The 27,349-nt window shown below is 38.2% G+C and overlaps 1 protein-coding gene across 1 annotated transcript in view; it reads left to right on the top strand.

Moving 5' to 3' along the window:
- Positions 1 to 27,349, top strand: part of LOC126281870 (calcium/calmodulin-dependent protein kinase type IV-like) — a 618,086-nt gene that overhangs the window by 564,081 nt on the left and 26,656 nt on the right. Inside the window, exons 7-9 of the mRNA XM_049981147.1 lie at positions 4,831 to 4,906; positions 12,439 to 12,571; positions 22,025 to 22,168. Of these exons, the coding sequence (XP_049837104.1) occupies positions 4,831 to 4,906; positions 12,439 to 12,571; positions 22,025 to 22,168 (353 nt within the window). The remainder of the gene's footprint in view (positions 1 to 4,830; positions 4,907 to 12,438; positions 12,572 to 22,024; positions 22,169 to 27,349) is intronic.

Genomic DNA, 27,349 nt, shown 5'->3' with positions numbered 1-27,349 from the left:
CTTGGTGATAGTTAACATCTATCTTCAAGTGTCTTCTAGTTCAGTTCCTTCAGTTTCTTTGTGACACTCTCCCGTGGATAAAACAAACCTGTAACCATTCAATATACCCTTCTCTGTATATGTTCAAGATCCCCTGTTAGTCCTATTTGGTATGGGTCCCATACACTTGAGCAATATTCCAGACCCAGTTGCACCAGTGATTTGTAAGCAATCTCTTTGTAGATTTATTGCAGTTTCCCAGTACTCTACCAATAAACCAAAATTTATTTTACCCATGACTGAGCCTACATGATCATTCCATTTCACATCCCTACATAATACTACACTTAGGTATTTGTATGATTCCAGTTGTGACTCATTGATATTATAGTAGAAGGATACTATGTTTTGTCCATTCTGTAAAGTGCACAGTTTTACATTTCTGCACTTTTAAACCAAGTTGCTAATCTTTGCACCACTTTGAAATCTTATCAAGATCTGATTGAATTTTATGCAGCTTCTTTCAGACAGTACTTCAACATAGATAACTGCATTGGCTGCAAAAAAGTCTGAGGCTGCTATTAACATTGTCTGCAAGGTCATTAATCTACAGCAACAACAGAACGAGCCCCTAAATGGTTCCCTGGGGTACACCTGAAGTTACTTCTACATCTGATGATAGCTATTCAAGAAAACATGCAGCATCCTCCCTACTAAGAAGCCCTCAGTCCAGTCACAAATTTCACTTGATACGCCCTATGACCATACATTTTACAATAAGCATAGTTTGGTACTGAGTCAAATTATTTTTGGAAATCAAGAGATACTGGATCTACCTGACTGCCTTGATCCAATGCTTTCAGTATATCATGTGAGAAAACTGCAAGTTTGGTTTCACATGATAGATATTTTCAGAGTCCATGCTGACTGGCAATGAAGAGGTCATTCTGTTCAAGATATCTCATTCTGTCTGAGCTCAGAATATGTCCTAAAATTCTACAACAAATTGATGTCAAGGATATTCGACAGTGGTTTTGTGGATCACTTCAATTACCTTTTGTGTAGGTGGGAGTGACCTGGGCTTTTTTCCAAGAATTGGGCATGGAGACTTGTTTAAGGGATCTAGATAGATTACAATTAGAAGAGGAGCTAACTCAGAGGCAAATTCAGTATAAATAAAAGGCACTGGAGCTTTGTTCAATTTTAATGATGTCAGATGTTTCTCAACACAACTGACACAAATACTTATTTCCTTAATCTTTTCGGGGGTATGAGGATTAAATTGGGGCAATTCTCCTGGGTTTTCCTTTGCAAATGAACATTTGAAAATGGAGTTAAGCATTTCAGGTTTTGCTTTGCTACCCTCAGTTTTAGTTCCTGTCTCATTTTCTAGGGACTGACAGCCTTTACATATCACTAGAACTTATTGAGGTTTTGCAAAAGATCATTTGACTATATTATGCTATGGTAGTCCATGAAGACTTCACACATTGCTCTTTCGAAAGCCAAATGTGTTCCATTCAGCATCTCTCCATCTATAGCCCTATGTTTTGTTATACACCTACGTATTATGCAGTAGTCTCTGTTTCTTTAGAAGTTTCTTTGCAGTAACCGTATACAATGGTGGATATCTCCAATTATGAACTATTCTACTGGGGACATTTCTGCCCAGTGCATGATCTATTATTGTTTTAAACTTGCCCCATTGTACCTCTACATGCATCTGCCCTTTGCTGAAAGTTTCAAGACTCGCATTGAGATATGATGGTACTGATATTTTAACTATTTAATGAACATTTGTGTCTTTATGCTTGTTTTACTTGTCCTTTGTACTTTGGTAATCATTGTTGCCACAACCGCATCACAGTCACTGATACCAGTTTTAATGTGGACATCCTCAAAAATGTCAGGTCTATTTGTTGCCATTAAATCCAATATATTTGCATCATAAGTGGAGTTCCAAACTATCTGTCCTAGGTAGTTTTCAGATAAGGCATTTAGTAACATTCCACAGTATGTCTTATCAGGCCAATCACTAAGGAAATATTAATTTTCCCAGTTAACTGTTGGATGATTAAAATCTCCACTGATGATTGCATAAATTACGTACAAGTGAACTGAGGTTTTCTCTAAAGTTTTGGTTACATCAGGGGATGAGTTTGGTAGGCAATAAAAGGCTCGAACTATCATTTTATGTCCATGCTTGATATTGAGTCTTCTCCACACATTATCATATGCTGCTTCAAATTCTATCTCGGTGGATTTGAGTTTCTTGTCTACTGTGATGAATATACCACTTTCATTTCTATCATTTTGTTATATACATAAATTTTTCCCAAAAAACTCACTACTATCCATGCTAGATTTCAACCAGCTTTCTGTACCTAATATTATGTGAGCTTCACTGTGTTTCATGAGCAAACTCTTGCTCTTTGTTGCAAATACTGTGGGTGGAATTTCTGTCAGTCTTCCTCTGGTACTTCTGGGCTTCCTATTCCCATTGTTATCTGGATTGGATGGAGTGTCACCTAATCTAAAAAAACTTTATGTGCACCTCTCCCACAGTCAGCTACCTAACTAGCAGCCTCTGATGTGTAGTGCACACCTGGCACATTTAAAGGGACCATAGAGAGCTCTATCCTATTGTGCAAGTCCAGCAAGTTGCAGCTTGTCTTATCACAGAATATTCGCAGCCTCAGGTTAAGTCTGTCCACTTCATTCAGAACCAAAGGGCAACAATGAGTTCCCAGGATAATGCTTAAAATTGTGAGCTTCATTGAAACTCCATGCAAAAGGCTGGTCTCCATCTGCACAGACACTCTGCAAGACACTGTTTGGTGCAACGTGGAGGGTACCCTGTACCTCTGCTAGTCTTTTCCATTCCTGTTCCACTTGGAAATAGAGCGAGGGAAAAATGACTATCTATATGCCTCCGTATGAGCTGCAATTTCTCGTATCTTTTCTTCATGGTCCTTATGTGCAAGCTATGTTGCCAACAGTAGAAGCATTCAGCAGTCAGCTTTGAATGCCAGTTATCTAATTATTTTTTTTTTATTATTTTTTTTTTTTTTTTTAGAACATCACCTTCTCTCCAGGGATTCCCATTTGAGTTCCAAAAGGTTCTCCATAACACTTATGTGTTATTCGAATGTACTGGTAACAAATCTTTTCAACCATCTCTGCCAGTAACTGAAATGACTCAAGTATGACTTTGGAGCCTATATTACAGGCATCATTTGTTCAAACATACACCATAGTCTTCAGTTGGTTACACCCTGTTCCCTCAATAGCTGCTGGAATAGCCTCTTCAACATGTTGAATGAGGCTCCAGGCATACACACTGAGTGCACCTAGTGTCCTTTCCAGTCCCTTGCTTCCATTTCCCAAAGGGGTACCACCATTTGCCATGTGTTTGAAATGCTGAAGATTAATAGACCCCTACCCTTTTGTGTTTGCCTCCTCTTCACACTAGAAAAAACAGCTTCCCTCAAAACAGGTGAAAAACAGCACTTAAATTTGTTGGTTAGAAGGACTGATACAACATCCTGAGTCCTTTGTGCTCCCAATATACCACTGACATGCCACTCGCAGTCAAGTGGATGATTAATTGCAGAGCCTGTACTTTCTGCAGAGGAGACAGGATCCGCAGGAGAGGACAGAACTTGGGGTACCTCTGATATTGGTGTCACAGGTATGTGACTCTTGAGTGCTCTTCCAAGGCCTGATTCACAGCAGCTGCCAATTGTCAGGGCAATTTCCAGCTTTTTATGAACATCAAGCAACTTATCCCATGTTCAAGCACAGCAGTCACAGTGGGGCTGCATTTTGGCTGGAGCAATGTATTACAAGGCAGTGAACAAATAACTTTAAATGAAGCCTGTTCATTATCTTTAAATTTGTTGAGCTAAAAGTTGCTAATTCGCTATAAGAATTGGAGCAGTTACATGAAACAAGATTTCTTCAGTAGCTCATAAACACAAGCTTTACATATATTGCTCATTCAGGTCTTAACACTCCCTAGAATATTCACTGTCCTCCATTACTGCTTTATATCAAAATACTAAGCTTAGGATCCTCTATCATCCATCTCATTTTATGCCTAAACTTTTGGACACCCTGTATATGTACAAATTATGTGCTGTTATTATGTTAAGAGAGACAAAGTGGCATCAGCTAGACTTTTTGGGTGCTAATCTTACTACTATACGTATATACTTTGATTTACATCATCTCAGAATCATCTTGCTTTCAGGCAGACATCCTTTCACTGTTTATTTACTATGTTTATCACTATTGTGATTTTAGTCATTTAGTAAACAACAACTCTACATTCATATTACATTTTAGAATGCCTTCAGTTGTAATTCCAGGAATCTTTTCTTTTTCAACACTAACTGCATATGAAGAATTACAGTTCAGTCACTGTAAAAGAAAATCCTGATCATGATACAAGACATGAAAATTAACTGTTCACAGAGTAGAGAAAGAAATGAGCTGTTTACAGACGCATGACAAGACCATTAGATCTCGACTTTCAAACTTGCAGTTTTCTGCAGAGCATGGACATACACACACACACACACACACACACACACACACACACACACACACACACACACACACACACACACACACACAGACACAGAGAGAGAGAGAGAGAGAGAGAGAGAGAGAGAGAGAGAGAGAGAGAGAGAAATTTATGACTAATAGTGCAATTGCTATAGACTTTCACTTAATACTCTAAAACAGTATAATTTTAAGACTGACATCGGGGGTTTCTTCAGTGCAGTTTAATGGTTAATATATGTACAGAGTATATATACAAAGTAATCAAAATCTTGTATTTTTCAGCTCCAGAAGTGCTGCTGAATAAAGGATTTGGACCACCTTCTGACATCTGGAGCCTTGGTGTAATTATGTACATCATGTAGGTCGTTTGCCTTTATATGCTTCAAGAACTAATTTACTGAGTATTTTGCACTTTTATTTGTCAATTCTGTTAGCATCTATGTCTTTTTGGAATATGAATTTTGCTGCACTGTATGCTTTGTGTCATTTCCAGATCAACAAAGTCTATAATCAAGGCAAAGTTTCGTTGTTGAGCACTTTGCCTTGTAGCTCCCATGGTGAGAATACTCTCCTTTTCATTTGGCAAATAAGGTGCTTGAATTATTTTGATAGTTGTAGGATGTTTAAAGACCAATCCCACAAAATTTTCTGCTTTTTGTTGCTTCAGACAGTAAGACATTATTTGAACTTGCCTCAAGTTGCTGTCAGAAGTTTTCCATTCACTGGCTGATTTTAAGTTTTGAAAACTGACCTACTATATTAATAATGTTTCAGGAGACTCCCTTCAGCTGTCACTTTATGGACAGTCTCTTTCTTTACACCTTCTCCAGTTGCTGTGGGACAGAACTTTTCCATTGTCTCCAGAGATCACACTTTAAAAATATTTTGAAAGAGTGTACCACGCAAAAGTCCTAAAGAAAGATCTTGAGGTATATGAAGGAAACAGATACCCAAATACACTGCATGAGCTGTACAATACTAGTCACATTGAAATCAATGACTGGGTGGATAGAACACTCCAGGATGGGCTCATGCTCAACCATATCTGCCTCACTAGAGTCAAGAGATGATGATGATGATGATGATGATGATGAGGATGACAATTTATAATGGTTTGTCCCTTCTATATCTATTCTTGTACCTTACAAACAACTGTGAAGTACATAGCAAAGGTGCTTCCCATTAGACCACTTATTAAAGCTTTTTTCCATTCCATTCAATTACAGAGCACAGGAAGAACAACTGCTTTGAAGCATCTGTGTGCACTTTAATTAGTCTAATCTTGTGTTTATGATCCCTACAGGACTGATACATAGGAGTCTTGTCCTGAAAGTTATCCAAGTGTTGCCTTAACTAACTGTGTAGTAAAGATCCCGTAGCACATGGTAAACTGCACGTTGTGTACACCCTTGAGAGCAAGGAACATTTTGGCATTCTCAGTTTAATGACAGGAGGTATTGATCCATTTCTGACAACTTGACATTGCTGCAGATGGCTATATCACAGTCTTTCCTGTGGAGACAGCACCTAGTGGGCATATTTTTTGATATAGACAAGTTTTAAGAACTACTTGGATGCATAAATATTCTCACACAGCTCCATCAATGGGGCTTCTTTGCAAGATTGCCTGTACTCATACAGTTTTTCCTATCACAGTGGTTTTTTAGATGCCAAATTGTTGAAGCTCTGTCTGGCAGATTTTATCAGGAGAATATTGTCCCTCAAGACAGTAGTTTAAGTGCACCTCATTCACAGTTACTATTAATGGTATAACCTATATGGTATGGAACTCAGTGGAGTGTTCTTTATTTGTGGATGGCTTTGCATTCTTTCTTTCCTCTACCAACCCAGTAACAGCAACTCACCAATTGCAACTTGCAGGTTGTAAGAATAGGTAGCTTGGCTCATACTGATTCCATATTTTCTACAGCTAAGTGTGTTTGTGATGATTTTAACCATTCTTGTTGTCATTTCAATGTATCAGGCCTGCAAATGAAGGAAACTAATTTAATTATTTTTTTAAAAATCTGAGGTTTCTGGGCCTCATATTTCATTCAAAATTGTCGTCCTTAGTCACATGTCCTGGGGAGTAAACATTGCACATCTGCTCCAGTTTGTAAAGGTTTTGTATGGCCCTGGATGCACTTACGGAGGCATGCTTTATGGATCAGCAAGACCTAGTTACCTCATGATTGTTGATGCTATCCTCTATGAGAATATTAGTCTGACCACAGGTACTTATAAGACCAGCCCTATATGCACCCTCCTTGATGAGGCTGAGGAGTTACCACTTGCCATCCACTGACAGCTCCTTATGGTGAATCAGTCTTACAATTTCTCTGCTGTTCCAGATTCACCAACTCATCAAACTGTTTCTCAGCATTTCATGAAAGCAGTTTTCACAGCTACTTCAAGAACAACATAGCCTTTTTGAATCTGTACAATGCATAGCACATAGCATTGCAACACTTAACGTGGGTCAAATAAGAACCCTGTCTCAGGAATGGAGCCGATTGTCACCTTGGTTACTAAAGAAGCCAGAATAGTTTTAAACTTAGTAAGATACAGGACAGTTGGTACTCTTGCATATGTTTTTAATTCAAAGCTTAATAAAAGTTTATGTGAACACAACAACTATGTAGCTGTAGTGACAAATTGGTCAGTGGGGGAGGCTCAGGTGGCTGTTTAGTGGTTTTCCTTGAATACATCATAAAGATTCATTTTCCAAATGAATTTACTATATAAAATGGGTGTTCAGTAAGTAATGCACCACTTTTTTTTCTGAAAGCAGGTTGGTTTATTCAGGGTTCCAATACACAATATTATTTCCCATTCTTTTGGCTATAAAACCCTATTTTTCTACATAATTTCTGTTCAGTGCACTGGCCTTTGCCACCTGACTGGGATGGCCTGTGGTGCATGGTATCACTCCGCTGGGCAGGGTTTGAGCCAATGCCTCGCTGCATCAATAAACTCCTCATTGTCCAGAAACTGCTTCACATGGAGGGCATCCTTCACTGGGCCACACAGATGGAAGTAAGAAGGTGCAAGATCTGGGCTGTAGAGTGGATGAGGAAACACAGGCTAATCAAGTTTTGTGAGCTACTCGTGGGAGCGAATACTTGTTTCAGGCCTTATACTGTCACAGAGATGGAGAAGTTCATTTGCCTTTTTTGCATATGACATGAATGTTTCCTCATGTTCCAAACATGCAGGAGTCACCACTGTTTGCAGCTGACAGGCACATGGGAGATCAGACAGGTTTATGTGAACTTGTTGCTGTGATGACAGATGCCTTTACCAATGACTCACCATGCTTTTGTTCACAGCAAGGTCTCTGTAGAGATTTTGCAAGTGCCTACAAATATCTGTGATCCTCTAATTTTCTGCCAAAAGAAACTCAATGAAAGCTCTTTGCTTAGAATGTACCTCTACCAGAGATGCCGTTTTGAAGGCTGGGAATAGTGCTCCCACCGATCACAACTTCATGAAACTATAGAGGCTGAAGTAGGAAAACTCCACAAAGACACACATCAAATTATAAATATTTTCAACTGAAATTAGCTGAGAAAAAAAAGTGCTGCATTACTTACTGAATACATCTCACATGTTGCAGAGTTTCATGTGATCTTGCGGACACTGAAGCAGGTGAGACTGTAGCTAAATACTGATTCTGATCATATCTAGCAGGCAGTGTCCAAAGACTAAAGATAATACAAACCTCAAAAAGGGCTAAACATACAACAGACAACATTTATTTATACCGGAATTCCACAGAATAACATATTACGATAATGTTGTTCCTCCTATACATCACTGACTTTTCCAATGGTGTTAGTCAAGGGAAAAATTCAGTGTGCTGATGATAAAAATATCAGTTACTAAAAAACAGGATAACTCCTTGAAAAGAAATCAAATGAATTCTTGGAGGAAGTTTATAGTTGGTCAGTATGCTGTAAAGTGAGACAGTATAAAGAAAACAGATGTCATGAAGTTAAGATTCTAGAGGGAAAATGACTGTTAAATTAAATCGAGATGATACCTCTATACATTGTGTAAGAGAGACATAATTTCTAGGAATGAATATTGATTCTTTGTTGAAGTAATGTGAGCACACCAAGATAATTGCAAACAATATGTCAACAACATGTTACACCCATAGAGTCCTATAATCAGTGTGGCACAGCCAGTGTCTTATAGTTAAAACTGTTCGTATATACACTTATTTGTTAGCTATGGAATTGTTTTCTGTGTTACAACTTCTACTGATGACTAAAACTGCAAAATAAATTAACCAAGATGATTAAAGGTATTACTAAAAGAAAACGCTACTCACAAAGCCATGGAATGTACGATACTAATATTCATCCATTCTCTGAGTTCAATATCTCACTTATCATAGACAAATGCTAGATCAATTTTGAGGCTTGTAAACTGGAAATCCAACACATAAACAGGAAAATCAAACTTCATCACTATGGTTCTGAGGTAAGCCGATCCGATGTGTAGTGTTACATTGTGAAACAATGTGCGTATTCTGTGCACAGTAATTAAGAGTGAGAAATGAATGAAAAATTTAGTACTAGTCTTTCACATTATTAAATAATTTCTTTACAAAACAGTATTGTACACTGCAGATAAACTGAATGAGATAGCACTGTTTTAAACATGCTAGTAGCTGTATATTCAAGAGTTTGGATGTTCCAGTCTTCACCCACCCAACCTGATTAAGGTTTTTCCATGAATGCTATTTTAGTTGTTTTTAAATTTTAATGCCATGACATTTTCAGTCTCCTTGTAATTGTAATCCATGGATGAATAGAACTACTACCAAACAATGAAAAGCCCAGGTTGAACAATGACAATGTTATGAAAAGGACATATTGATACTCACCACACAGATGAGGCACTGAGTTACAGACAGGCACAACGAATGACTGCTAAGCATTTAAGCTTACAGCCAAAAGGCCTTCTTCAGAAATATCTCTGAAGAATTCATTTTGGCTGAAATCTTGAATGTATAGCTGTCTTTTCATTTTGCCTGTTTGCAACTCAACATCTCCTGTATGTGGTGAGTAGCAATATACCCTTCTCATGATACTGTTGTTAGAACTGCAAGTACTACTGCTATTACTACTACTATTACTACTACTACTACTACTACTATGACTACAGATGTGGCAGTCAATGCCATCAGTTAGGTCATTGTACTGTCTCCCTACAAGCTATATACATGTAAAAATCCTGAATGCTTGGTGTTTCACAGTTTTCAGATATTTATTAAGGGCATCATCTATACACCATTAGTTGCACTATAAATGTTTATTTGGTAAAACCAATTTTCAGTTTATAACTGATCATCAGTAGATATTATGTATCTCTAAAGCAGTGACATGCATATCCCTTAACATGATAGGATCCAAAATCTGTCCTATTATGTAGTACACAGGCTGACATCAGTAAAATACAAGACAGCCTTATACTATGTGACAGGATGGATTTCAGATTCCATCACATTAAGTGACATGTGTGTTGCTGCTGTAGAGGTACATAATATGCCTCTGATAATGGGTTTTACACCCCAAAACTAGTTTTGGCTCTATTGAGGTACAGGGTCATGCATCAGTAGGAAAAAGAGTGGCTAAAGGGGACAATAAGTTGTGGTTAGGAATACCAACTGCTAGTCAGTAATAGGGTGCCGCCTTCTGGTCCCTGAGATGACATGAAGTCCTTCTCATTCATCTTCAGACAGGACACTGTCTGATGACACATGGCTTCCTGCTATGGTGAGAGGCCCTTCTGCTGTATGGTTGCTGTGTTGTACAGATTACAGTGCCCCACATTTTAACGGAATATATTTTATATTCAGACATGAAGACAAAGATTAGTATATGACCTGATCTGTTTTATATTTTAGTTAACAATAAGAAAAATGTGATTCAACTTTTAAGATGTTGTGATATGTCTAACTTGCTCCCTAAACTGTTAGAAAGAAAGTTTTAATGCATTACCATTGTCACTAGTTCATCCCATTTTTTTAATTTTTTGGTGAGTTATTAGCCAGACACATTCCTGATATTTTTTGAACCTTTATCCTATGTTTTAGTTAGGATTTTAATAGCACATTTTAATATTGACAACAATGCACAGTTTACTCTTCTCGTGCCTGGGTATGCCTTGTTAGGTGTGAGTGAAAATGGGAGAGAGTTTTGTAATTGTAAGTATTGACTTTCTTCGTACTTTTATTATCTTAATTTTAGCATGAGTAAGCACAAACAATTAATAGCAGTGTAATAATAGTAAATTATTAATACATTTGTCACTGAAAATGAAATGAAATTTGTCAGTACTATGTTATAACTGTGCTCCATAATGAACTAAGGTGTAAACTGGCTAGTAGCACTGAATAAAGTATTGTATTCATTTCAACTGAGCAGCCAGTGTGAAAATTGTTTTATTTTTCTTTGAATTTATTGAGTGTAATGTCTGAGAAGAAGTGTTATTAGGCCACTGTGTGCTGCAATCAGACCTTCTAATCATGGAATGAAAGAGATTCAGAAATCTTTGTAATCAATGTCCCTTCAGGTGAAAGCATCAACAGAGTCTTTTGAAGGATGCTGATGCACAAATTGTTAACCAACAATATCACAGAAATGTGTAATGGGCAGTCAGGTGTATTTGTTGGTCAGAGAAGGAGCAGTACTTATTGTTATTTACAAAAGCCATACATAAGCCTCACCATATGACGTTTGGCAGTCTCCTGTTGAAATGTGAAATGTGGAATTGTCTGAAGGAGGGATATTACCTCATTCTCTCTCATTGAGATCACGTGTTGTTACCAACAACTGGTGTTTGTCTGCCATACAGCTCAACATTTTAGACTGCCCAATTATGGTCACCATGTTAGCTTCTAATATATATGTGATTCTATCAGCATGACACCTTGAAGCAGTACTCATCCTAACACACTTCATTTTGCAACCCAGTATACCACTCATTCAGCCACATTTTTGTCATAGTCTGAAGCATTTGTGTTTCCTGGACAGTGGAAGCTAAGCCAATGGCTTGCCTCCAGTCTGGACTACATTAGATGCATTCACACTGATGATTCATAAAGGTCCACAACAGTTGCAGCTTTCCATCACAATGAATCAAGCGTTATTGTTTATTAAGGTTTTCAGTACAAGACAGAGCTTAGCTGGTGCTTATTTTAGCAAATAGCATAATCTAGTTCCCACTTGTCATGTTTGACCCTAACCCTACACAGATTCCACACACACATCACTGTCATAATAAAATGCCCAGTATGGGACATACTGCCATGCTATGACAAATCAGTTTCCCAGAGCCCAGTCATTATGCTCACAGCAAAATCTCTGACAAACTGATACTGTGTCAATATTAGAGAGACATTCTGGTATTAATTTACAGATTGTCACTTTCTTTGAGGCCTCCTCATTATCTGAGCTTGGTCTAATGCTCCAAGTAGTTCTACAAGAATGCCCTCTCTATCCAGTCTTAGTCACTAACATTATCTTAAGTACACTTATATGTTCATCTCATTATATTTCAGTGTTCACTTAATCTGGGGCTTTTTTCACAAAAAGGTGTAGTTTGTGTTTGTCACCCAGCTTAGTACAGTTTTTATTTATGTTACAGTTTTGTGTTTGTACATTGTATGTTATAAACTTATTGCTACTAGTACTTCAGTTTTATTTCTTTAAAATTAAAAATTTTTAGAACCTTTTTTTAAATAGTCTTACATGAGACAATACAACTCATAATATTGGTGACAGGTAATATTTTAATAAGGTAATCAGTGACAATAAGAATTTTGTGGGAAATATAAATGATGCCTTCATCACTTATTGTGTGTTTTATCTTTCACAGGCTTTGTGGCTTTGAACCATACTGGAATGATAGCAGTGAAGCTGAAAGAGATAGCTACATGTTTGAGCCCCCAAACTTTACTTCTCCATTATGGGAAGAAGTGTCTGACAGTGCCAAAGAGCTTATTACACAGGTACTGACTATAATATTTTAAAAGTATTTTACCTAATTCAGTAATGATTTGATTATTCTTCAGCTGCATTTATCAACTAATTGATGATAATGTTGACATTTCAGAAGTAATGATCTGACATTGATTTTCAGTGAAGAGTATGATATGTAGGAAAGGAGGAGCAAAGATGTTTTACCTTTTGAGACATAGCTGATAAGTTCCAAAGATCATTAGCTTTATTTTCACCAAACCACCATCACAGCTACATACTTACTCTGCAAGCCACCACACAGGTCATGATGGAGGGTACCATTTAGCATTAGCAGTCTTCTCTTTTCTGACTCAGAAATGGAGCAAGAGAAAAATGAGTCTCTATACACCTACATATGAGCACAATTTCCTCTTATCTTTTCTGACTGCAGTCAACCATTTACCTTCCCTACTACCACCCTTATGTGTTCATTTCATTTTGTATTACTTTGCAACATTATGCATACACATTTAATGAAAAGAATTGTGTGAAGCAGAACACCCCAATATGGTACTGAGACATTACAGAATTGTTTTTCCTACTCATCTGCACTGACTTACATTTCTCTACATTTATACCAGGCTGCCTTTTGTCAAACAGAAATTCTGTCTAAGTCATCCTGTATTCTCCTACAGTCACTCAATGATGACACTTTCCTGTATATTATAGCATCATCAGCAAACAATCACAGCTTGCTGCTCACCCTATCAGACAGACTGTTTTTGTAAATAGAAAACAAGAGCAGTCCTATCACACTTCCATGGGTCTCTAATGATGATACTTTTGTCTCTGACAAACACTCACTGTCCAAGACAACATACTGTGTTCTGTTGCTTAAGACGTCTTCAAGCCGCTCATTTATCTGGGAACCTACGCCATGTGGTTAGATCTGCATTAACTTTTTTCGATGTGGTGCAGTGTCAGTAGCTTTCCAGGAATCAAGAATACTGATTCTGCATGTTGCCCTTGATGCATATTTCACAGGTTATAATGTGAGAAAAGGACAAGCTGAATTCTGCAAAAGCAAAGCTTTCTAAATCTTTGTTGATGCATGAACAGAAACTTTTCTGTCTCAAGGAAATTTATTATATTTGAACTTAGAATATGCTCACTAATTCTGCAGCAAACCATTGCTAAGAACATTGAGCTGTAATTTTGTGCTTCTGTTGTTTTACCATTCTCATATGTAGGAGTCACCTGCATTTTTTTCCAATCATTGGGACTTCGTACTGGAGAAGAAGTTCTCAATAAAGACAAGCTAAGTAAGGAGCCAATGCCAAAGAGTACTCTCTGTAAAACCAAATTGGGATGTTGATCCAGATCTGGCAACTTATTTGTTTTCAACACTTTCAATAGCTTCTCAGTGCCAGGGATATCTGTTTCTATGTCCTCCATACAGTAATCTGTTTGCCAGTCAGATCCTTCTGCATGACTGATTTTTCAAACATAAAATTTAAAACTTCATTTTTCCTTTCGCTGTCCTGTATTGCCACACCAGATTGGTCAATGAATGACTGTATAGAAACCTACAATGCACTTAGTGATTTTACATAGGACCAGAATTTTCTGAGGTTCTCAGCAAGATGTTTCACTGAGGTATGAAGGTGGAAGTTTTATGCTTCATGTGTGGTCTTTTTGTACGTACACAAATTCTACTAATTTTTCCCTGTCATTATTTACAAATCATTTTTTTAACTGAGAGTGCAAGATTCTAAGCTCTACAGCATATTTCTGAATTTTATCAGTAAACCACAGTGAGTCTTTTCCATTATTAATTCACCTACTTGATACATACTTCTCCAGAGTGCAATTTGCAGTCAGTTTAAACTTTCTGCATCTACATTAATACTCCATATGCCACCTGACGGTGTGGGCCAAGGATACCTTGAATACCTCTATCGGTTCTCCCTTCTATTCCAGTCTCGCATTGTTCATGGAAAGAAAGATTGTTGGTATGCCTCTGTGTGGGCTCTAATCTCTCTGACTTTATCCTCATGGTGGTTTTGCAAGACATATGGTGGAGGGAGCAACATATTGCTTGAGTCCTCGGTGAAGGTATGTTCTCGAAACTTCAACAAAAGCCCTTACCAAGCTACTGATTTTCTGTCTTGCAGAGTCTTCCACTGGAGTTTATCTATCATCTCTGTAATGCTTTTGCAATTACTAAATGATCCTGTAATGAAGCATGCTGCCCTATCTATTCTGTCAACCCTATCTGGTACAGATCCCACACCGGTGAGCAATATTCAAGCACTGGGCAAACAATGGTCATACGACACTCCCCTGTGGCACCCCTGAAATCACTCTTACTTCAGAAGACTTCTCTCCATTGAGAATGGCATGCTGCATTCTATTATCTAGGAATTCTTCAATCCAATCACACAACTGGTCTGACAGTCCATATGTTCCATTGTTCATTAAACAACTGTGGGGAACTGTATCAAATGCCTTGCAGAAGTCAAGAAACATGGAATCTACCTGGGAATCCAAGTCTTTGGCCATCTGAGTCTCATGGACAAATAGCATGAGCTGGGTTTCACATGATCATCTTTTTTGAAACCCAAGCTGATTCCTACAGAGATTTCTAGTCTTCATAAAAGTCATTATACCCAAACATAATACGTGTTCCAAAATTCTACAACTGATTGATGTTAGAGACATAGGTCTATAGTTCTGCACATCTGTTCAACGTCCCTTCTTGAAAATGGGAATGACGTGTGCCCTTTTCCAATTTTTTTGAATGCTATGCTCTTCTAGAGACCTACTGTACACCACTACATGAAAGGGGGCAAGTTCCTTCACATACTCTGTATAAAATCGAACTGGTATCCCATCAGGTCCAGTGACCTTTCCTCTTTTGAGTGATTTTAATTGTTTTTCTATCCCTCTGTAATTTATTTCAATATCTATCATTTTGTCATCTGTGTGACAATCTACAGAAGGAACTACAGTGCAGTCTTCCTCTGTGAAACAGCTTTGGGAAGCTGCCAGTGTGCCTATCTGAGTTCAGAAAGCAGCACATTAGCACTATTGGATACTCTGGTGGGTAACTCTGTTTCCAACATACTGGAACTAAATGATGTCCATTCATTGTCCAAGTATGATTTCAACAATACTTTAACTGCTCTTCCCAGCATAAAAACCCCCCTAGCTTTCTTGAGGGATTTATTAACTTTGCCCATAAGCACTCTGTTTCCAACATTTTTTTCTTTCTTTCTTTGGGCCTTGTCCTGCCCCAACATGGGGTTGGCCTTGTTATTACGGATTTGGCAGTGTTAGTTGCAGAGGGTGGCCCGATGCCATTCCTGCCACCACTCCGAACCCCCCAAGACGTAAGTATTGTACCCCAGCTGTCTGTGTCTTGTGTAAACCATGAAACAGTGTGAATGTGTTCAATGTCTGTGAGTCATGTAACTGAAGTGAACATGGGGAACAGCCTGGCATTCACCTAGCAGGATGTGGAAAACCACCTAAAAACCACATCCAGGCTGGCTGGCTGGCTGGCATACTGGCCTCACCATTAATCCACTGGGTGGATTGATCCAGGGCCAGCGTGCCTATCTGAGTCCATGAAGCAGTGCATTAGCACTCTCGGCTACCCTGTGGGTCACTCTGTTTCCAACATACTGGAACTAAATGATGTCCATTCATTGTCTAAGTATGAGTTCAACAATATTTTAACTTCTCTTCCCAGCATAAAAACTCCCCTAGTCTTCTTGAGGGATTTATTAACTTTAACAGTCATTGTCACTGTGATAACATCATGATCTATAATGACTGGAGTGACGAGTAGCATGGAGCCGTGAGCTTTCAGCCAAAGCTCTCTTCAGAAAAGAAACAAAAGAAAAATACCACGCGCACACACACACACACACACACACACACATTCACACAAGCAAGCATACCTCACACAAACATGTATGCATGAGGTACGCTTGCCTGTATGAATGTGAGTGTTTTCTTTTCATTTTGGAAGAAGGCTTTGGCTAAGAGCACAATGTGTATCAGTATTTTGTTATGCTTGTCTCAAACTCAATGGATCATCTTCATGGTGAGTAGCAATCTATCAGTTTCATAATATTGTTTTTATCCCTCAGGTTTCTATCTAGGAGGATGTCATCATCATTTACCATACAGTAGAGCTGCATGACATCAGGAAAATTTATGGCTATTGTTTCCCCTTGCTTTCAGCTGTTTGCAGTACCAACAGAGGAACTCCATATTGACTAGTGTTACAAGACCATATCAGTTAATTATCCAGACCATTGTCTCTGTAAATACTCAAAAGGCTGCTGCTCCCCTTTAAGAACCATTGTTTTGTCTGGCCATTCCACAGATATCCCTCTGTTGTAGTTGCACCTACAAGATGGCTAACTGTATCATTAAGGAATACAAGTCACCTCACCATGGCAAGATTCACAGTATGGGGAATGTGAACTTGAGGTTTAAGAACTTATATACTATCACAGTTTCTACATTGTTATTGACTAAAATGAATTCCCTGCAAATATGTCCTTCCTTCATCTCTCAGTTGCAGCCTAGCCTATGCTCCTTTCTTTTCTGTTAGTAAGATACTTCCATGAATTCCAGGTGGCAGGATAAGACATAATTTTGGATGAACTGTGAAATTCGCAACCACAAAGCTGGAAGTAAACATAATTTCCACACAGATTCTGTGTACTAGTTTAGGATTTAGACTGGAGTTTTATATCTAGTGTAAAAACCTTTAACAGGTTGCTTGCACATATTGGGTAAGAAATTTGATTTTCTAGATATTCGACAATATAGTAAAGACATTCAACCAACATTAATACTTGGTAAAAAAGCATTTAAAATAAGTTGTATATGTGGAAAAGATGTAGAGATACAAGAAGGCTTCGAAAAGATTAACATAATCATAAGACAAAGATTCCTAAACCAGATTTAAAATTACAAAACATTTCCAGTGGCAGTTGTAGATTCTGATGATAATTCTTTGAATATGAATTGCATATTAAAACTGAAGAAATAGAAAAAACATAGTAAATTAAGAAGGTAGGACCTGGGCAAGTTGAAAGAACTGGAGGTTGTTGAGAGTTTCAACAATGTTATTTAGGCAGTAATTGATTGTATGTGTAAGGGACACAATAGGAGACAAAGGTGTAAACCTGAGAGATGAAATAGTGGAGACAGTGAAGGACCAAAAAAGCAAAATGACAAAGCCCAGTAGAAATCATTTGACAATGCAGAAAAGTTGAACATAATAGATGAAAGGAAAAAAATATAAAAGTGCAGATTATAAAGTAGACAGAATGAAATACAGATCTATAAAAACTGAGACTGATAGAAGGTGAAAAATGCCAAACCTCTGGGAAAAAGGAAACAGCTGTATGAATATCGAGAGCTCAGGCAGAAAGCTATTATTAAGCAAAGAAGGGAAAGCTGAAAGGTGGAAGCAAGATACAGGGTGTTACAAAAAAGTACCAACAAACTTCAAGTTACTGTAGAGGATGTCATGAGGAACAAACTGAGGATAGGAAACTATTTCTGGAAACATCATACAATGATGTTACAGAGCACTGAAATTATATGTGCTGGTGCCTGCTGTTAGGCCACCTTTTGGCAGCAAACATGACATTGTTCACTGACAGGCCATGCGCCAAATGTCTTGCAATGTTGTTTGTTGTTCAGTGATTCCATCCCATTGCTGCACACACCACCAAACATGACATCCTTCATTTCTATGACTGCTTCACAGCCAGTGCCATATGGATCCTTCCCACTGACAGCAGCTTTTTTGAATTGCGCAGGTGGGAACTTCCGTGCAATACATCATATGTTCCCATAACCCTCCTGGCTTCAACAATTATTAGACACTGTCCTTACCCATCCAACCCCTTCCCTGTTCCCATTCCAGCACTAAACAGTCGTCATTCCACCATCACACCCAGTCTTTTTACTTCATTCCTTTTCCACTGCTCCCCCCCCCCCCCCCCCCCCCACCCCACCTCTCCCCTGCCCAACATCTAACCTGCAGCACTTCACTGTCCCTCTCCCCGCACCACACGAGACCCCCCCCCTCCCCACTCCACCAGCCTCCTCCTTACTCCCACCTAGTTGTCACTCTCATGATGCACATACGCTGCTGCTTGCAGTGTGGTTTCAGTTGCCTGAGACTAAAATATGATGGGACCAGTTTACTCTACAGTCAGTCTTAACTCTCAGAACTTTGTTACTGAAACTCTTTCTGTTACCTGCGTGTCAGATTTAACAGTTATTTCTTCCTCAATTTTGGCAGTTGGAAATGAACTGAATGAAATTAGTCTTACTAAAGTTTAGTGAAAGACCATTAGCAGGAAACTGTTTGATTAAATATATAAGATTATAATTAATAGAGTCTTGAACATTTTACATTTACAACCATTAACCATTACGTTAGTGTCATGTGCAAAGATGGTAGACTTACATTATATCATTGTAGAATGAAGTTAATCATTTATAAATATCAGGAATAGTAAAGGACCAAGAATAGATCCTTGTGGCAATCTGCATTTAATGCCTTTCTATTCTGATGAAGCCATGTCAGCACAAAAATTGTTTGATCTATCTAAGATTACTTTCTGAGTATGGTTTCAGTTGCCTGAGACTACAGTCATGTGTGGCAGTTGCATTTGTGTGAGTGTGTATGTGCATGTGTGACAATTATTGACAAAGATCTTAATGGCTGATAGCTATAATTGTGAGATTCTTTTTGTTGTGGCTATCTGTGACTCAGAACCTCAGCTATATGGCAAGTAGCAACTTTCCTTCTCTAATATTGTTACATTCCATCCCGGATTTTCCATTGTTTGACTACTTTCTGTTTCCTACCTTTCAGGTGTGACTATACTGAGTTATATGCTACACCATGTATTCATAAATGGTCTGCCTTCAATAACAGTATTTGGTAGTTCAAAGTGTTAAAGGCTTTACATAAATGACAAAATAAGCTTGTTGTCACAATTTTCTCATTTAGAGATTCCAAAGCCATATTTATAAGAGCATAGATTGCTTATTCTTTCACAAGCTGCAACACTGTCATGAAAAACAGTGACCCATATATGTAATAAGTTTCCTTTAATTTACATCTATGGTCGCAAACTTTTGTTAACAGATTATTGGTTTCGTTCTTTAATGACCATCATCAGATCTGCAGCAAAAATGCCAGATCTGATGCTGGCCATTAAAGACTGAAACCAGTAACCTGTTAACAAAAGTTTGTGACCATAGATGTAAATTAAAGGAAACTGATTGCTTATTCTGTTATGAGACCTTTTTTGGAAACCAAACTGATTTTTGCTATGAATACTGAATTTATGCAGGTGGCCTAAAATTTTAGAATACATAATTTTTTCAAGTATCTTAAAAAAAAAGGTCAGGAGAGATACTGCCCTGAAATTTGTAACATCATACTTCTTGAACAGAGGCTTGAGCAAAGAATACTTAAGTCTTTCAGAAATAATTCCTTATTGCAAAGAGGCGTTGAAGATGTGATGCAGTTTATCGTTTACAGAAGCACAACACTATTTGAATAACTTGCTAAAAATGTTGTCTACTCCACAGCAGTTTTTATTTTTTATTCAGGTAATTGTTCTTTCAATTTCAGTTACTATATGTGTTTGACTAATTTTCTGAGGGACAGTGTTTTGCATAAATGTGAAGGTATCTTTCACAGAACCCTTGCAATCTATTTATTCAGACACTGACAGGAAGAGCTTATTGAAGTTATCAGCTATGATTTCAGGATTTTGTACAAGATTCCCTTTGTATGTGATTCTGAAGCTGTCTACAGGTCTTTTTATTCGTTCCAGTCTCCCTGATAATTTAATGTGAAATAGTCTTCATTTTATTATTAGAGTTATCAATTTCTTTTTCATAATACTGTGCTTTTGATATTGGAACCACTTTCTTTAGGATCTTCCAATAAATTTTAGAGTGGATAGTTATTTCTGTGTCCTTGGACACTCTAGCTGCAATATAAAGTTACCCTTTTGATTTACATGACTGTCTAATCCCATTTGTGATCAATGGTTTCTTTAAGGACAAGGAAACATTGTTCCTAACAAACTTTTTATGAAAAACTTCTTCAAAACATGATAAAAATTCATTTATGAATATGTTAAACTAAACATCAACGTTAATCTGCCCTGTTAACTAAACTCCAATCTTCATGCTGCAGTTTATGGTTAAAAATTTCCAGAGACTCCTTGTTCATAAGTCTGATTGATTTCCAGGAGGATGTTGTTTTCTTGAGAGGTCTATTGTCACATAGAGTGAGGTGCTGTCCACGAATGTCTGATAGACCATTTAAGACTGGGGTGACAGTGAAGGTCTGGAACAGATTTACATCTATACATATAGTCGGTCAGAGTTTGACAGTCAGGTGTGGAAGAGGTTATAAGATGAACATCAATGAAAGTAAAACAAGGATAATGGAATGCATTTGAGTTAAATCAGATGATACTGTAGGAATTAGATTCTTAAATGAGACATTAAAAATTTTGATGAGTTCTGCACTTTGGGCAGCAAAGTAACTGACAGTATCTGAAATAGAGAGGATATGAAATGTGGACTGGCTGTAGCTGGAAAAGCATTTCTGTAAAGAGAAGTCTGTCAACATCAAATATAAATTTAACTTTTGTGAAAGTATTTGTCTAGAGTGTGGCCTTGTACTGAATGAAACATGAATGATAAATAGTTCAGTTCAGATGAATCTTTTGAAACATGGTGTTGCAGAAGAATACTAAAGATTATGTCTGTAGATTGATTACTAAAGAGGAGGTACTGAATCAAATGAGGAAAAAAGAAATTAATTGCATAACTTGACTAAAAGAAGGGGCTGGTTAATAGGACATGGAGGAAAGTATGAGGAGTAAAAACTGAAAAGAGAGACCAATGGATGAGTACAGTAATGAGTTTCAAAGTGTTGTATTTTGAAGTAGTTCTTCAAACATGACGAGGCTTGTGCAAGATAGAGTAGAATGAAGAGCAGCTTTAAATCAATTTTCTGTAACACCATGTTTTAAAAGGTCCTATCCTCTTCTTCTCTGAATTCTTTATCTTTTATGTTTCACTTCCACACAAGGCTATGCTCCAGGCAAATATTTTCGTAAAAGACTTGCTAATAATTAAATTTATACTTGATGTTACTGAATTTCTCCTTTTCAGAAACGCTTTTCCTTCTACACCCATAACAACGACAACCATCAAGCAAAACAAAAATTTCTAAAATACTTAGTAAAAATCTGTCCTAAGTTGTTCATGATGTAAATGTGTCTTAGCATACTTGGTGTCTTCAGTTTAAAAAATAATGATGAAACTGGGTCACACTGGTCTGAAAGAAACATTTCACAAGAACATGAAATATAAACATGACTCAACTAATATGATTAAAACACATACTGATGTCACAATATATGTTTCAGCTTCTTCATGTGGATCCATTGAGTCGTCTCTCAGCAGAAGAAGCACTTAATCATCCTTGGGTGCAAGGCGAATCTGGTGGTTACAAGCATCTAATCAGCACAGTGAAGCGACTGCAGGAGTTCAATGCCAAGAGAAAATTTAGGGTAACATTATTTATGAAAAACTTCATGTACATCAAATCAATGGAATGGATTCAAACCAACATTGTTAATATTTGTCTCTCCTTTCTCTTATGTATCTTTTATTGTATGATTCCAGGTAACATTTCTATTCAATTCTATAGTTGACCTATTTTCTCCAGAATTTTCTTCTGTTTTTCAGTTGATGGAATCTCTAGCTGTGACAGGTATTACATTTTCAACTTCTGTTCATGAGAATAGCAAGTGGCATATAGCAACAGACCGTTCCGGCTATTGTAAAAGTAGCATGTGTTATTTGTGAATACTGTGTTTATTAGCAGGTAGTGATTTATGTTTTATTCTTTTGTGTATATGTGATTCTTCAACTTCTACCAATATTATTCTTGATGAAATAGTCAGTGACGAACAGGCACAATATTTCGGCAAGTGATCAGATTGCCGTCAACAGAGTCACTGATGAACAGTTTGTAAGCACATTTGATGAAGGCAATGTGGTCACTTGCCAAAAAATTGTGCCCATTGGCGCTAATCTCCAATAATTCATCTGTGAACTATTTCATAGTTATGAGAGATATCACATAGTTTCTGAGTTAGGGATTTACAAGTAAGTCTATAACATCCAGAGCATATGCTTAATTCATTAGCTATTACTGCTGCTGTTATTTTTACACATACCTGTAGTAACACATGATTTCTGTCTGAGAATGTGGGTGGATTAACCTCCCTAGGGCCTGACAGTGGTATATGAAGTATGAACATCAGTCCATCTATTGTTATTTAGCTCCAATATTTACAGTCACTCTTAGGAAATTATCATTAAATTTGGTGCAATATGTCACCGCTTCTGTCACAGCAATTTTACAGGAATTCATTCTCATTCATATTACTGCTTTAATTTGTTTCTTATTCAATAATGTAGCAGATCTTTTTGGTTTATTCTTGAAGTACCTGTTAATAATTATGGATACATACTGACATTTTGGTACCCTTAAATAGGTTAAAAACAGTAATTTCAATTATTTAATATAAATTCAGAAAAAAGTATATGTGTCATGAGATGGTGGTTGCATATATAGTTGTCTGCAATATGTATGGCTCAGCACAGTAATACAGTCAATGATTCATAACAACTTTGATGTGCAGCTGAGAATGCAACATATAAGGTAAATTAACCACCACCAGAAACTTTTATATTTTTGTGGGACCTGTGCCCAACTGGTGTAGGCTGCATGATGACATCATTGTTAGCAGACAAATGATCGAATCATTCTTTGTATAGCTCAGGTGAAAATCCTGCAAGATACAAATAAAATGACTGATCCATGTACCTCAGCGATGTATAGCATAAGATGCAATTAAAATTAATGACTGAATATGAAAAGTGTTTGTCATTAATGACCACTAACATGGTGCCATTAATGCCTCTGTTCCAGATGTAATCCACTGCAAACACTTCATACAAATTAAAAACTCTATAAAAATGGCATGGCATTTGTTAGAAATAAAAGGCAGAATAAATTTAACTTACTACTATATTAAGAAAATCTAATTATCATGTACATAATAATCTTTACAATGAGCACAGCAGAATGGCATCTGTACCTTATGAGAGCCAGACAGTGAAAGACAAAACTCACAGGGTATAACAAAAGTCCTAAGTGCAAAAATAAAATATGAACAAAATTAGTCCAGTTATTAGATATGTTGTTTCAGGTGTTGGTACACTCACATAAATGTGTAAATTTAAAGTAAGAGCAGAGGTGAATAAGTTACAGAGTTATTTCATGAACATTTCACACATACAAAATAGGATGGAATTAAAAGTTATAATACATGGGCACCTTGAAGGCGTGAAGGTGTAGGAAGTATGGTACTTAAGATAGTAGTTACATATAATAACAACTAACAGATCTACCATTTCATACAAGTATATTTTACTGCCCTACAAGGTACAAAGCATGTTGTCATAATTATTGATCAGAGTGAACTAACTGCAGGTCCATAGAGGTTAGTTTAGCTACCTCAGGGCAGTGAGATTGTTCTGGGCAACTCCACAGAGCTACCTCCCCACAGAGCCCCCCCCCCCCCCCCCGCCACTTTAGTGCAGAATATTTGGGAGAAAGCTATGTGCACTAGTGGGATGTCGGTGTGGTGGAAGCGTAAATTGCTGAAATGTAATAATTGGCAAGTTGTGCTGGTGGGTGCAGTGCGTGGCCAAAGCACAAAGTGAGAGGAACTGCTGAAGGCTGAGGAGAAGGGGACAGCGGTTCAGTGTAGATGATTTGATAGTCCGTGACTCATAAGGCAGCAGGAGATGTGACATCATCATCACAATGGAGGAGTAGGCATTGTACCCAGCATGATGACTAAAGCTGGCATGGTGGTAGTAGATGCCGCATCATTCTCAGCATCAGGTGTGGGAGCAGCATATACAGGGCTGGTGATGATGAGGGCTCCATCTGTCATGAAGCGAGATGTTAAACCTACCGTATCGATGAAGGAGGGCAGGGGTGTGGCATGTTTGATTGACCTGGAGACTATACTGGGGCAGAGATGACTAACAGTGAGCCATGAAGGGTGACATCAATATCTTCTGGCAGAAAGTCACTCATATTTAGTTGTGCCTGTAGTAATTGTCTGTTTGCTGTGGAGTTGCCTATGCAGGGCACGCATGCAAGGAGTCAGCTAATGTCCATGCAGGCCTTAGTCTGTTTAAGGGCACTGCAATGGTCTTTCCTAAGATGATAATGTCAAATGTGTAGCTGTCCTGCTTGACTAAGTGGTGTTGGCCACTGTAGTGGGGGTGCAAAGCCAGCTTCAAGACACCTGTGCACAGTATAGTATGAGAGCAGGTGTTTAAGTTCTTATGAACAAATGTCGTAGGCTTTGCATGATGGGTAGGCAATGGCACACAAATGTTGCATACATGCTCACTTGCCTGCTGCACTAGTTCCAGCAACTTATCATCCAGTGTGTGTACACCTTGAGTGACAAACAGAGCAGCTGACCATATAGACCTCAGCAAGCAAGGCATTCAAATCTTCTTTAAAAGCAGTCCTAATTCCTGAAAGTACCCATGTGGGGCATTGGTCCATGACTGTGAGTGGCAGATTAATGGTGCCCTGAGCATGTGGTGCCATCAGTTCATTAGGTCATTTGACAGGGTGGGATAAGCAGTTGTGGGGAAAATGATGACACCCAAAAAGCTGGTGCACTTTGTTGAACAAGAGACTAAAATTTTCAGTCTTGGTCTGTCATCAGCAATGTAGGACAGCTGAACCTGTCAATCCAGATGCAAACAAAGGCCTTGGCGACTGTGTCAGTTGGAATGTTCAGTAGCAGGTTGGCCTCAACCCAATGTGTTGTGCGGTCAATTATCCCTGTTACTCAGGGAGTGGCCTGACTAAATAAATGTGAAAATGTTGAAAATCCCCCTTTTGGATGAGGGAGGGTGGGGGGGTGGGGGGGGGGGGGGCGATTGTAAAGTCCAAGCTTTGCCTGTTGACAAGTTGACAAGGGATGCAGGCCCTGGTCCATTCAGTGCAATCATGCTTAACATGAGTTCCATGACTAATTTGAGGGTGGGACATACATAAAGATGTGCAAGATTGTGCAGCAAGTCAAACATGTCACATCACACCAAACAGGTTTGATGGGTCCTGGCAGTGTGTTCTGTTGTAGCTGTAGCCCAGTGTTTTTTCTGGTGTGTAGTTGTTGTAGGTCAGGATCTGTGGGATCAGTGAGTAGATCAAAGTCCAGCTGAGTTGATGTGGCCAGTAAATGAAACAGGTAGTCCATGACTATATTTTCCAAACACAGACATGTCTGATGTCACTAGTAAATTCCAAAACGAGGTCGCAGTAGGATGCATGCCTTTGTGTGTTGCTAACACAAGAGTTTCTGATTGCATCTGTGAGAGGCTTGTGGTCAACGTAAATGATTAGAGTGCATCCTTCAGTGCTATCCTGGAAATAGTTGACTGCCTTGTAGATGGCCAGGAGCTCACTATCAAGAGTCAGCCGCTTCTTCTGAGTATCGGTTTGCTTTTGAGAGAAGAAATGCAGTCTTTTGTTTCACCGGCAATCTATTCTTGCAGAACCACATCAATTGTGTGGTTGCTGGCATCTGCAGTGATCACAAAGTACACATCCCACAATATAAGGGTAAGGATGACAGCCTGTGTGAGATTAGATTTAATCTTTCAAGCATTCACATCAGGTGTTGTTTGTTGGTGGTGTTATTGCCATGCAGTGGCTAGGTCAGAGGCAAGAGAGTTTCAGCAGTGTGTGGGATGGGAGATGATGCCTGTAAAAACTGATAACTGATGACTCTGAGTAAATGTTGTAGTGTTGTAGTTTGTGGTTGTCTGAGGGATGGTGGGAAAGGGGGAGGGGGGGGGGGAGGAGGAGGTAGATTTGTTCCCATTTCTCCAGCATGGGGTATATTCCTGAAGCATCAACCAAATATCCAATGAAAGTAATGTGTGATTACTGTAGTTGGCATATAATGGTATTGATTACGCCATGTGCTGCTAACTTGTTCAACACAGTGTGTAAATAAATCTCATGTTCACTGGGAGGCTGCAAGAAAATTATCTCGTCACCTAGGTAAGAATAGCAGATCATCATAAACTAAAGGCTATGCCTTGTTGATTTAGCTGTGACCCTCTCTCCACTGAAAACATCCACCATGGTTTAATAGCCAAGTTAGAGAAATGCTAAGTCAACAAAGAGCACTTCATCTCAGATTCAAGATAAGTAAAAACTTAGCTGACAAACAAAGTTGAAGGAAGCGAAATGAGCATAAGGAGAGCAATGAGAGAAGCATTCAGCACAGTTATTAAATGGAGAACATGTGCTTGTGCTTTTGTAGTACTTCTTGGAGAACTTAAGGGCCTACAATAAGGCTTTCCAAATGACTTCTTTTGGACTGAATCATATTACTGAAGGGGTGTTCAAGCCTTGCAGGGCTACATGTATCAACTGATTGGCTCTTTTCTGCCAGTAGATGTTCCAAGGTTTTTGAAGTTTTTTTTGATAATTATCAAGACCAGGCAAATATTGGGCAACAGCATATTACAAGTTTAAACTCAGGTTTGCTAAGAAGCCTGCAAATTGTGCTACATCGTGTAAACCTATATGTCAAGAGCTTTACAGTGGCACTTCAACCAGCTCCAAATGATGA

Source organism: Schistocerca gregaria, chromosome 7, assembly GCF_023897955.1.
Source record: "Schistocerca gregaria isolate iqSchGreg1 chromosome 7, iqSchGreg1.2, whole genome shotgun sequence".
Lineage (NCBI taxonomy): Eukaryota > Metazoa > Arthropoda > Insecta > Orthoptera > Acrididae > Schistocerca > Schistocerca gregaria.
Note: the sequence above shows the minus strand (reverse complement) of the source record. Positions and strands in the feature narration are given on the sequence as shown.